Raw genomic sequence first — 13,561 nt, 5'->3', positions numbered from 1 at the left:
CAATTGTTTTCACATATGGAAAATGAACGATTTTGTCCAGGTTGGCCTGCATGCATGGACGATATCGTTATTGTCTAGCGGGAGCGCGCATCGTTGGTTGTTCATTGCATACACACGGAATGATATGAACGATATATCATTGAATGATATCATTATCGTTCATATTGTTCAAAGGGAATCGGTATGTAAGTCCGGCGGCTGGATCAAATACCGACAGGGGCAGCCCGGCGGGTCAAAATTCTGACAGCTGAAGGTAAGTACCCTAACACTCCCCTCCCCCCCTAACCCTCCCTTAGTGGTGCCTAACCCTAACCCCCCCTTAGTGCCTAAACCAAACCCCCCTCCCCGCACCATAAACTTAACCCTACCGAAGGGGTGCCTAACTCTAACCCCACCTAGTGGTGCCTAAGCCTAACCCACCCTAACCCTCCCAGGGGGTGCCTAACCCTAAGTCCCCCCGGGGGTCCCTAAACCTGACCCTCCCCCCCGTGGCTAGACGCTGAGACACATACCTTCATTCAGTATACCGGGTGTCGGGATTCCGTAGTGGGGCTAATTATAGGTGACAGGATTTCGATGCCTATCTTTAGTCCCATGTTGGGATGTAAGTGTCGGGATATCGGTGGGCTGGATAGCGCCCGCCGGTATCCTGACTGCATCCCCGTTCAAAGATATTGTCTTGTGTGTATGCACCTTAAGATTCGAGTTTGGTAGAGATGGCAATCTCAGGTGAGTTTAGCCATTTTTTTCAACTCGCAAATTTACTAAAGATAAACTCGGGTGAGTTTGGGACAGATTTCTCTCTTCTCACTGGTAAAACTCGGGTGAGTTTGCAAACTCGAAACAACTCACCATCGGGCAAACTTGGAAGTACTTTTCATGAAAAAATGCAACTCGGGAATTTATCGGGTGAGATTGCAGCAAACTCGCTGTGAAATTAGAGTTTAAAAGACTCCACCTCCTGAGATGCGAGTTTGCCAGAAATATACACTGATCATTGTGATTTGTGTATATTTCTGCTTGTATTCTAATCAAATTTTTTTTTTAAATGACATAGTGTCCCTCCCCCAAAAGCATAACCAGCCTTGGGCTGCTCAGCCAGTCCTGGTTCCTTAAATTAGGTGGGAAAAAACAAGTAGGGTTCCCCTGTAATTTAGGAAGCAGCACCTGGCTGCAGGGCTAGTCCTGGTTTTAAATATATGGGAAAAAAATGCGTAGGGGTCCCCCTATATTTAAAACCAGCACCTGACAGTTCCCATGTGGACTGGTCAGTCAGTCAGGAGCCAGAGCCAATCAGTGGCTGCTCTACCATTAGTGGCCACTGATTGGCTGCCGGCTCCTGATAGTTCACACTGAGCAGTCAGGAGCTGGTGTATGTGGTCACACACATACAGTACACCGCTAATGTAAGTGTCTGGTCCGGGTCACTCAGTTTGTTTTTTCAGGGATGCTACGGAGACCGGCACCAGGATGTAGATGAGTATGGGATCTTTATTCCAGGCACTCCCATTGGATTCTACATCCAGAAATGAATGTGAACAGCTGGCAGCAGGTAAGTATGTGTGAGTGGTATAGGTGTATGTATTAAAGTTATACTGTATACGGTGTATGTGTACTGTGGTTATTTAACTTTTTATTGTACAGTGGGATTACATGTGCTGGCCGCCTGTTGTTGTAGTTCCACAAGTGCCAATAGGCAGGCATGCTGGCACCTGTAGCTCCATTGTAAAATACAATAGTTTTGAACTATTTCCTCCATTATTACCCCCATACCCACAGCCCAGGGGTGCAGGGTAGAGCCCCGGGCTTCAGCCTCAGCCTCAGACTGGAGTTTTGTGAGAGGGGTATACCTTCTTGGGGGGTCCCCAGCTCCCCTGAGATCACCGGCTTGAGCTGGCCGGCTTGGGGTGTGAATGCTTTGGCCAGGGAGACCCAGTGATAGGGTCTCCTAGCTGTGGCATTACACCCCGGTCGGTTTGAGTCTGGTGCTGGTTTTAAAGATAGGAGGACTCCTACACATTGTTTTCCCCCTTATATTTCAAACCAGGACTGGCCCTTCAGCCAGGTGCTGGTTCCTAACTTACAGGGGAACCATACATGTTTTTTTCCCCGTAATTTTAGAAACCAGGAATGGCATAGCAGTCCGAGACTGGTTATGTCTTTTGGGGGGGGGGACCCTACATTATTTTTTTTTACATTTAACCCTTTTTTTACAGGTACAACACGCAAGCAGCCTTCACATATCTCACTGATATGTGCAGGCTGCTTGCTCGGGAGAGTTTTGCAGAGAGAAAACACTGCAATCTCGGGTGAGTAATCTCATCTAAACTTGCTACTTGGGGGAGAAAGCGTGATCTGCTTCACCATCGGCCAACTCACTCTCAACTAAACTCACTTCTTTGTAAATTTGTGAATTTCAGGAGCCTCAAATCACCCGAGTTACGGCGCTGTTAATCTAGTTGAAAAAAAAAAACTTAATCAGACTTGAGTAAGTTTACCCCATATATTCTTATCATAGCTGATAGTGTGAATCTGTTACATAAGACCCAGAATTGTGACAATCAGTCACCATCATAATATTGATTCTGCAATAATCGAGGCCATTGAGACATCCATGGGGTGCAAGTACGGGGGGACATGGCCAAATCTTGGAGACGTGGCCACAACCCCTCCAAAGAAAAATCAATGGAAAATATTATATTCTGTGCCACGACATTTGCACCCTTCACCAGAAATCCCAGGTCTGGCTAATTAGTACACACACCCCCTCTGCGCCCCTGATAATGACGTGTGAGTTTTTGGCTCCTTTTCACTATTTCATTGCCTACAAATGCTCATTTACTTTGCATAGGAACAGTAAACTTTGCATTTAATGTATTCTTTTATCCTAGTAATCCCCTTTCATTTTCCAATAATCCAAAGTGTGTCAAACCGTAATGAGCACCTACAATCTAAGCATTGCGTGGATTTATGCATGTCAACTGATACATCTGCCACCTCATTTTATTTTATTAAAGTGCAGTAAATGGTGATAATTTTGTCACCTCTGAGTGCCCGCATAATCCTAGTGCCAAACATGCAAAATGGAATGTAACCATGCATAAGGTTTAAGCAAAATGTTTTTTTCTTTGGTACTCATCAATATAAATAACTATATCTTTGCTAGTCAAACCTACTAACTTACCCATGTTTCTGAGCTTCATATTTTTGTATACCAAAAAATAAACATTACACCCTATTTTATTATATGCATAATGCTATTATGATCTTTAATGTGTCATTGGTTTTGTTTTTCCCCATATTTTTTATTCAGTCTCCACATGAACAAAAAGTTGATACTGCCCCTCTAATGATATATTTGGCTCTATACGCTTGAGCCTTTTACTGTGTTGTTTTTTTCTTTAAGGCTATTTTTCCCATTAACAGATCAACTGTCCATCTCACATTTCACATGCATACCAAAACCTTCCAACTTTACTATGACCTTGTCACTAAACATAGTGTCACATAGCTTGCTAACATTAAGAATACCACGCTCACTGACAGCTTCCTAAACATATTCTTCTACCATCTCTTCATTTAAACTGTTTGCTACTGGATTACTGGACACCTCAATGTTCATGGACGTTAATGCAATGCCGTGTCTCTTGTCATTTGTAGCTTGAAAAGAACTGTGTCAGTTTACAAATATACTGTCCAGCTTTACAGACTTCACTTTGTCACACCTGATCCTTACCATTGCAGCCATCATGCTTTTAATCCCAAAAGAGTTAGTGTGCACAATATAGCAATTCAAGTAGAATTTTAAGAATTTCAAGCATGTATATCTTTTCTTGTTTCCAGTATTATAGCAATGACCTGTTGTACCATAATAGCCATTTACAGAAGCGGGAAAATGTCATAAATGCTTATGGAAGTCAAATTAGAGTTCAGGTATATCAACAAAAATGTAAATCATGCATATTTCCTTATTGTGGCACTTAAGCAGACAGTGGGCCTGATACAGGTGGATCGCAACTGTGATTCCGCACGATATTGGCCGATAGTTGCGTTCTGCGTATGCATCGAAGTGCGTGAACCATACACTGAGATCGAGACTGCAATCGCAGTGACTTCGCAGAGTGATTGACAGGAAGTACCATTTGTGGGTGGTGACAGGGGGGTGGTCGGCGAAACGCCGGCATGCCAGTGCGTTCGAACGCCATTGCAGGGGCATGCATAAATGATTCAGTGCGATGGCATACACAGCTTGAGCTCTCACTGCATATCAGAAGGTTAGCAATTTCTGAGTAAGGTCTGACCTTGTGCAAGTGTGCATGAGGCTCCGATTGTACTCGATGTTACCAATGTTTTCGCAGTCTTTCAAAGTATTATGGATGTGTGTAAGATAAGGTGGGCGTCCTTATGTAGTGCTGCGATGGCATAGCAATCGCAATGGATTAGCATATCATCACAGTCAAACCGTACGTAATCGCGCCGTGATCCTTACTGAATCAGGCCCAGTATCATGTAAACGCAAGCAATATTCATAGAATTGAATCATTATTAGGTGTACTCAGTAGGTTTATCTGTTTTTTTTTCTGTGATGGCCACTGCAATCTTTTTTAAGTTGTCTTCACAAGAAGGACAACAACTGGCAAAGACAGACAAAGCTATTGATGTGAAGTATCATTTTGTGTTTAACACAAGCAGGTAATGTCGTGGTCAGTAAGGTGATCTCTTACATCCTGTCCCTTGAAGGCCACAGAGCTGTGACTTGCCATTATGTCAATGTTTCTAGAAAGGAAACATTGAAAGCTGTACACAAAAACAGTAATGAGGCAGAACAACTCCTACTCATTCCAAAAAAAAAAAAACCTCTTGAAAGAATAATTCTGTTAGAACACAATAAAATGCCGAACCGTGTAACAAACAATCAAAGTCATTTACTTAGCACACCATAGTCACCTATTTGTGGGTGTATGTCAGTTCTTCATCAAACCAGTTGTGGTCATTGATGATGCCTGTCCCAGGATGCTGGTTGCTGCACTGGTACTACCACTGTATCTGACTGTAATTTCTTAGCAATATACTGGAAATAATGCAGAAAACCAATATGCCTCTGGGTTAACAATCTCACCTAACACATTTATTTGTATTTGTTGTCTCTGTGAGTAGAAAACGCTGTGTTATTGAACATGTTTATACAACACTGCATGCTAGAATATCATATTTTGCAATTCCCCGCTATAAAAAAGGACACATTTTTGTGATATTAGACCTCATACCATCACACACATTTTTCTGTATTACTTTCCAGAATTTGGCCCCAATAGGTAACGCCATCTCCAGTTATCCTATAGTGGCCTATGGGTTATATTTCCAAAAAATTGAGAGAAAGGGTTCTTCCAAAACCCTCCCCAGCAATAGCCCCTGCACATGCGTGGTCAGTAGACAGCACATGCACAGGAGTCCCGATAGAGAAGTGAGGAGACCACTGATGCAATCATTTCACTCTGAACACAACGCAGGGATGGGCTCCTGTCCCTGCTGGTGTATATTGATACTGTACATTCGGACAGTACTTAATTGAAGAGGCAAGTGGATGAAGGTATTATGTAACAATATTCTGAAAAAAATTACTTTTTGAATGGATGAAGGAGACTTCCCCGTGTGATCTCTGCAGTCTTCTGAGTGTAATAAAGTCTTACATTTAAAAAAATAAATAAATTACTTGGGGTCCCTCCCCAAAATCATAACCAGTCCTGGCCCTCTGAGCCTGGGCTGGTAGCGAAAAATTAGGGGTAAAAACCAACATGAGGTACCCCCTATTTTCCTTTAACCAGCACTGGGCGAACCACAACATGGAGACACACATCGTACGGTGTCCCTCTGCCAAAATGTAAACTAGCCCCAAACTGGTCAGCCCAGGGCTGACAATCCTCTCAATCGTCTCCCTGTCGTAATGTAAGCCCCCCGGCTGGTTCAGCCCAGTGCTGGTTAAAGGAAAATAAGGGGAACCAAATTTCCCCCAACAGATCAGAGGTCCAGGGCTGGTTATGCTTTTGAGGGGGGGAACCACACATAATTAAAGTTTTTTTTACATTTAACACTTTCATGACTGTTTTATACTCAGAAGCATGCATAGATCACATTGATCTGTGTACGCGTCTGATAAACACGCTGCTGAGGAAGTAGTCTTTTTTGATACTTATATTTTGTCCTGAGTTTGCTCCATTTACTATCATGTTAGCAGAAATGATGCTTGGTAAATCCCCATGTTTTATTCCTGTCTATGAAATGTACTTGCGAGTTTAACCGATGGTGTATTGTTTTCGATTAGTGTTTTCACCCATGTTTTGCAGATAGATTTGTGTTTTGTTACCTGTGTCTGACTTTAGTAAATCTCCTTTATTGAAAAGCAGGATAAACTCTCACGGGTATACTAACTTGGCCAGACACGATTCTTAATAAATTTACCTTAAAGTGTCAACATTTTTCATAGTTAAAATTTTTTGAAAGGCTATAAAGTGTTAAATAAGAATAAAAATACCTAAAACATTGTCCTTTTAATTAGCTTAAAATAAACAGACATACTTTATTGTGCAGCTTATACATAATAATTTGCATGCATAGGACAATTGGTGTTAGCCAGCAATTGATGTCCCTAAATGAGAAAAGCATTTGTAGTCACAGGTTTCATACTGAGTTTTAGGGGTATATTTATTAAAGTACGAGTTTTTAGAAATGGAGTTGTTGCCCATAGCAACCAATCAGATTCTACTTCACATTTAACTAGCACCTTCTGAAAGATAAAAGCCAGAATCTAATTGGTTGCTATGGGCAACATCTCCACTTCTAAAAACTCTAACTTTAGTAAATATACCCTTTATAGTGGTTCCATTATTACTTAAAGTAGTAGAAATTTGCATTTTGATAAATAGTTTTTTTGTTTTTTTAGGTGGGACCTGATCCTTAAATGTTGGATAAAAGATCATGTAAGGAGACCTAGCTTTACTCTTATACAGAAACACCTTGAAGAGCTCAAAGGCTATTCTTTAAGATGCACTCAACGCCAAAAGAAAAGAGTGGGTTTGGAAGGAATTGATAATCCAGGCTTTGAAGGTCAATATGGCTTTTTATGTCTCTAAATAAAAGCATTAGGTTGTTAACACGCCGGTATTGTTAGCTCATATTTATACTTCATATTGTGACTATGTAGGTTTATGATGTCAAATGTTTCTTTATATTAAGATTGATTCGTTTGAAAATATAAAAGATACTGTAAGTATTTTTTACAATCGTTTAATTTAAACACATCACATGAAGAACCTTGTATAAGGCTTTAGGGTATCCAACGAAAATAGGGTTTGTGCTTTTCATTCATCTTGTCATCTCTACTCTATTTCATTTTATTACAGGGAATGGAGATGGGTAGATGGAATATAGATTTGTATGTAGAAGCAGCTAGAATTGTTTGTGCTGTACTACACTTGTTTAAAAGGGGTTTGTATAAGTTATTTACCTCCTCATTTAATGATTCTAATATCTGCCATTTTGTTATATATAATATGATAAAAAGAGCAAATGTAACAACCTTTTTTAGTCCGCTTGCTGCAAATGAGAAGTCCCACTCATTAACCGCATGTATATTAAATCTGTGGATGAGGAGTGGGACCAAAGAAAAAACTAAACAGAACTCTAACCTTCCCCACCTGTCTCGATGACTTGTGGAGACACTATGGCAGCTGCGGAATGTTCCAGGAAGTGTGACGGCACTGAACTGTAAAAAACAAAACAAAAAAAACCAAATGAATGAAAAAGGTGGTGGGACGACTTTAAGTCCCTCTATCTACCCCACTGTATCCCTCATCGGTGGTCGTGGATTGAAAACAATGATGGTTCTTCCCTGGGAGCTGTCAAGAGTGGGAGGAGACTACAGCAGTGACCACTGCCCAGTCAAAGTGAGTAGTGTATCTCCTGGGGAGGGGGATTGGTAGGGTTTATAGTGTATGTCCCGGGGACTGAAGTAGAGTGGGTATTGTATGTCCAGGGGGTGGTGGGGTTAGAGTGGATAGTATAAGTCCCAGAATGGTAGGGGGGTTTAGCATATGTACAGGGGAATGGGGTGTGTTGTTGCATACACCCCTTGCCCTGACCCTGGGCATACCTATGTTTATATGTGATGAAGACCCAATAAAGAAATTTCGTTTCCAAACTTAAAATAGCAATGAGGAAGCAGGGTGAGCAGGAGGAACAATCACAAGCTGCCAGTCAGTACCTATAAACACTTCCTTTGGCAGAAATCGCAACTTCCAAACATTTCTTATAGAAAGCTAAAAGTCTATTCTTGCTCTTCCCCACAGTCCCTGGCAAAACTCTTCTCTTCTTATATTCTGTTTTGTGCCAGCATGTCTCACATATTCCCTGAGGACTATGGAGACCATTCCAAAACCTTATGTTTATCCCTATAAGTGGTTCATAGTTGATTTTGAGCAGCTGTTATGGATTGTTGTCTTACTGAAATACCCTACCTGCTTTCAGCATCAATATCTCCACTGATTCTGGGACTTTAGCTTCTTGTTTTTGTTGATATTTTATTGAAGCCATTTTTCGTTCCACTTGGATTCTTCCTGCAGTGTGTGGTTGTGGTAAAAAAAAGCTTATTTTAGTTTAATCAGTTCACTTTATATTACAAAACATTTCTGACATATCTAAGTATAGTTTGCATACTTCTGACTTTGTAATGAGATTGAAGATAATATTTTCATTTGGCAACTGTACCATGGACCTACTTTTTGCACAAATAGCCATGCACTGTGGAATTGCTCACCACCTCAGTTAGTTTACATTTTCAGCAGTCTTTTGCAGAGATGTGTGGGTGGGTACTGTTATTTTTTTATTTAGACCAATTTACAAGCATATCTATCAGTTCTTTTTCTGGGAAAGATGTAGATATTTTTTCTAGGTTTCCTTTGTAAGGTTAATTGTTGTTATTTTTGAGTACATGTTCTCAATCAACTGCTTAGAGCAGTGGGCCTCATTCAGACCCGCTCGCGAGCGCTATGCACTTGCAAGCAGGTCGATGATGGCCCAGTGTGCCTGCTCACAATGGAGCCGGCACCGTCGTGCGCATGCGCGAGATCCGGATAGCAACGGGCAAACCGTCGCTCCGGGTCTCGTACCAAAGAGGGCGTGCTGTCGATGTTGAGTGACAGCATGCCCCCTTTGGTGAGCGGGCCGAGGAGTGGCTGCCCAAACGGAGGTGTTCCCATGTGAACGCCTCCGTTTGGGAGCGGCCCCACTGACATCACGAGTGGCAGAAGGCCGACCCTGATTCAGAGCGCGCGCTTTGTCAGAGCGTCCGGCTCTGAATCAGGGCCAGTGTTTCCCAACTCCAGTCCTCATGTTTTACAGATCTCCTACTTTATGTACAGGTGTATTCATTACTAGCTGATACAGTTAAACTTTCTGTCAGCATGGCGAACCATGTGGGGTATCTCTTTCCCCATGCTTTGCATCACCATAAGTATTCTAATTTAGTACAGCATTAATTCCGACTGTCATAACCTAGATTCTTCTCCTTTAAGGTATAAAAATAAAACAAAATAATAAAAAGGGAAACAAGAAAACACAAATAAAACTATTTTTTACACACTAAACTTATAAGTCTTCTAGTAACAACTTTTTGGAAAAAGATCTTTGGAACACATTGGAATCATAATTGTTAGTAAAAATGAAACATTATAAAAAATTTGAAGTAATTGAAATAAACTTAAATTAACACAGTCTTAATGAGACCACTCTTGGCTGACATCAAGGCAGGTGTCTACCAGGTGGGGTATGAGATGCTTGCTCACACGCACTTTATGCACGTGTATTTTCTGCGCTAGCACTTGCCGCACTAAACCTACATCACTATGCAAACTGGCAATGTCGCAATTCCAGCTACTCAAAACGGCAATTTGTGTGCAGTATTTTAAAAAAGTTCTAGGTGTTTAAATCTTGCTGGGGTGTGTCACACCCCACCTAGTTCACTGAAGGTTAAAAGATCCACAGGTGATGCAAATTATTTAATTTGTGACACTGAGGAGATCTGTACAGCATGCACTGTTTAGGGTCCTTGAGCATTAGAGGTGTGAAACTTCGGCTAAAAGATCCCATATTTGCTGAGAGTAGGTACAACATCAGTTAGACATTGCAATAGATTGAGGGGTCACTAGAATTAAGTGTATGTAATTATCTTCTATGTATCGTTGTACACATTTCTGTAGCATCTCGACTGGAGGCTTCAGGGGTGTAACTAAGCTCTAATGGAGTGTTTACATGCAGACTAAGGCCCTCATTCAGAGCCGTACGCTCTGAGCAGAGCGCACGCTCTGCATGAGGGCCGGGCTCCATTTTCATGGAGCGTCCTCCTGGACGCTCGTATAGCTGTGGGTCACCACCCACAGGCTATACGAGCGTGCTTTTTGATGGCCGCGATGGTCGTGACCATCGCGACCATCGAAATTGCGAGCCGGAGCCTGCGGTTGAGGTTTTCAACAGCAAGCTCCGGAGTGATTTTGGCTCTATCAGAGCCAAAATCACTCCCACTGACATCACTAGTGATGTCAGTGGGCCGGCTTCTGACGGGAGGCGTTCCCGTGGGAACGCCCCCGTCAGGGAGGCACGCCCCCGGCACGCCCACCAAAGGGGGCGTACTGTCAATCAACATTGACAGCACGCCCCCTTTGATCGGACACAACGAGCGAAGGAAAGTCCTTCGCTCGTCGTGTCTGGCGCATGCGCACGACGGAGCTCCCTCCGTCGTGTGCATGCTCAGTGCAGACCATCGACCCACTTGCGAGCGGACAGCCGCTCGCGAGTGGGTCTGAATCAGGCCCTAAGTTCAGTTATGGCCTTTCGATGGTATTGCGGGCTAAGCACAGCTGGTTGTACAGTAAGATAAAATACACATTTTCAGATGCTTCTTTTGTACCTACTTTAGAGCTGGTGCCAGGGGTGGATATAGACTCTTGCTTTAGGGGGGGCGGTAAGGGGCATATTTATAATGGGTGCTGGGTGTGCAGGGCACACTGGCCCCTGGGTCCAGGGGGGGCCCTCACCGCACTCCCTGCACCCATAAAACTTACCTCTCAAGTCGGCTCCGGTGACTGCTCCTGTAAAAAACAGCTGGAAAATGGCCACCGTGGCCATTATCCCATCGTTTATGCATGCGCATTACAGGGAAAATGGCAGCCGCGGTCATTTTCCTGGTGACCTGTGCATGCACTAAAGATTCTGGGCACACTCTAGTGCCCAGAGTCTATAAGTGTGGTGCTTGCCATGCTCCGTTCAGTGCACAGCCGACCACCGGACAGAGAGGAGGGAGCCCATGTCGGAGACGGCACATGGGTCCCCTCCTCTCTAGAACCACCCCTGGGAGAGGTGTATGCCATGTGTTTATATATACACACATATACACATGTGTGTGTAGATATATATATATATATATATATATGTTGTAAGTGTATTAGGCGATGAGCGACTGACATATATTAATGCAATAATTAAGTGTGCAATTCAACCAACAAAACATAATACACAAGGTGTCTATAGATGAAAAAATATATAATCACAATTTAATAATAAAATAAACACATAGAACATACATATAAATAGATACTGCTTAAATAAGCGTGAAGTGTTCTGATAAATAAATTATCCACAATGTGCAAAAAGTGCTTATAAATATTCTAAAAATACTACACACAATTCAGCCATTTAAAAACGATTTAAAAAGCGAGTAGAATTCATATATTTATATAATTAAAAAACCAGTATCACAGAGGAATCAATAAATAAAAACAAGTATAAAACACTCATTAAAAAGTTCCAAACTTGTTCTTTAAAATTAGGAAGTTAGAGTGAAAATGCAAAGCTTATCTGTAATAGTTCATTTCAGGCAATGGCAGATAGTTGCCATTGCCTGAAATGAACTATTACAGATAAGCTTTGCATTTTCACTCTAACTTCCTAATTTTAAAGAACAAGTTTGGAACTTTTTAATGAGTGTTTTATACTTGTTTTTATTTATTGATTCCTCTGTGATACTGGTTTTTTAATTATATAAATATATGAATTCTACTCGCTTTTTAAATTGTTTTTTAAATGGCTGAATTGTGTGTAGTATTTTTAGAATATTTATAAGCACTTTTTGCACATTGTGGATAAATTATTTATCAGAACACTTCACGCTTATTTAAGCAGTATCTATTTATATGTATGTTCTATGTGTTTATTTTATTATTAAATTGTGATTATATATTTTTTCATCTATAGACACCTTGTGTATTATGTTTTGTTGGTTGAATTGCACACTTAATTATTGCATTAATATACGTCAGTCACTCATCACCTAATACACTTACAACATTTCACTATTAAGGGCTACCCCACAAGCCCTTTCACATTGGGCTCAGCTGACACCCTATTATACTAAGGGAGTACGTATATTTTTTATATATCCTGAGTAATCCTCTGAACTAACTCCAAGTTGGCGCCGACACTTCTTTGTGTTCATATATATATATATATATATATATATATTTATATATACACATAGAATATATGCACTTATGTAAATATATATATATCCATGGCAGACAGCACCCCCATACTGCACTAGTCACTGGGAGGTTCACTTGCCCGCCTAGACTATCTATCATTTTCAGCCCCTCCTCCCACACATACCCCAGGAACCAACCAACCTACCTTGCCCTGTCACTTGAGCCGCAGAGATTTGGCCCGGGCCCAGAGAAGGGGGCGTGACCTAATTGCGGGAGGCGTGGCTACATCCCCTTAGGGGGAAAAAAAAAGATCCTTTTTGCAGCGCGGTGCAGTATGTCTCCTGGGCTCTGGCTGCTCTGTACAGTATAGTGCAGTGGCTGTGTTACGGGGGGCGATTATTCTGACCGCCCCCCCTGGATCCGCCACAGGCTGGTGCAGACCCTCCAACATGACCTATTCCATTAGGTACAAAATGCTCTGCTCCTGGACTTCGCTCTTAATGTATGATTGCAGTCACCTGTGTTGAAACACCTGTATCATTAATTATAGGTCAACACACGTAACTGCATTCATAAATTGGGTGGGAAGTCCAGGAATAGAGCATTATGTACCTGATGGAAGTAGTCATGTTGGAGGATAGACTGGTGCAAGTGTGCATTCATGATAAGCATAAATGTCTAACCAAAGCCGCGTACACACTAGACGATATTTATGAACGATATGGACGATAACGATATCATTCAATGATATATCATTTGTATTGTCCAGTGTGTATGCCCTCACCGACGAACGATGCGCTCTCCCGCAGGTCTTTACCGATATCCTCAGTCAGCTGTACATGCAGCCAAATCTGGGGATATCGTTAACTATGCCATGCTCCCGGATGCAGCATGCCACCATCGTTCATCGTTGCCGGCATCATCAAGTGTGTATGCACTTACCGATGCCGGCACCCCCGCCGAGCCCGCCGCTGCCGATATCAACTCATACACACATCGTCTAGTGTGTATAAGCCTTACAGTAAGTGTAC

The 13,561-nt window shown here is 42.0% G+C and overlaps 1 protein-coding gene across 1 annotated transcript in view; it reads left to right on the top strand.

The window, feature by feature from the left end:
* ROS1 (ROS proto-oncogene 1, receptor tyrosine kinase) overlaps positions 1–13,561 on the top strand; it is a 335,661-nt gene that overhangs the window by 277,934 nt on the left and 44,166 nt on the right. The window contains exon 40 of the mRNA XM_088481008.1: positions 6,941–7,104. Coding sequence (XP_088337134.1) covers positions 6,941–7,104 — 164 coding nt within the window. The remainder of the gene's footprint in view (positions 1–6,940; positions 7,105–13,561) is intronic.

Source organism: Taudactylus pleione, unplaced genomic scaffold (genome assembly GCF_031769625.1).
Source record: "Taudactylus pleione unplaced genomic scaffold, aTauple2 ptg000259l, whole genome shotgun sequence".
NCBI classification, from domain to species: Eukaryota; Metazoa; Chordata; class Amphibia; order Anura; family Myobatrachidae; genus Taudactylus; species Taudactylus pleione.
The sequence above is the reverse complement of the archived record's forward strand: the minus strand, read 5'-3'. Positions and strand labels throughout refer to the sequence as shown.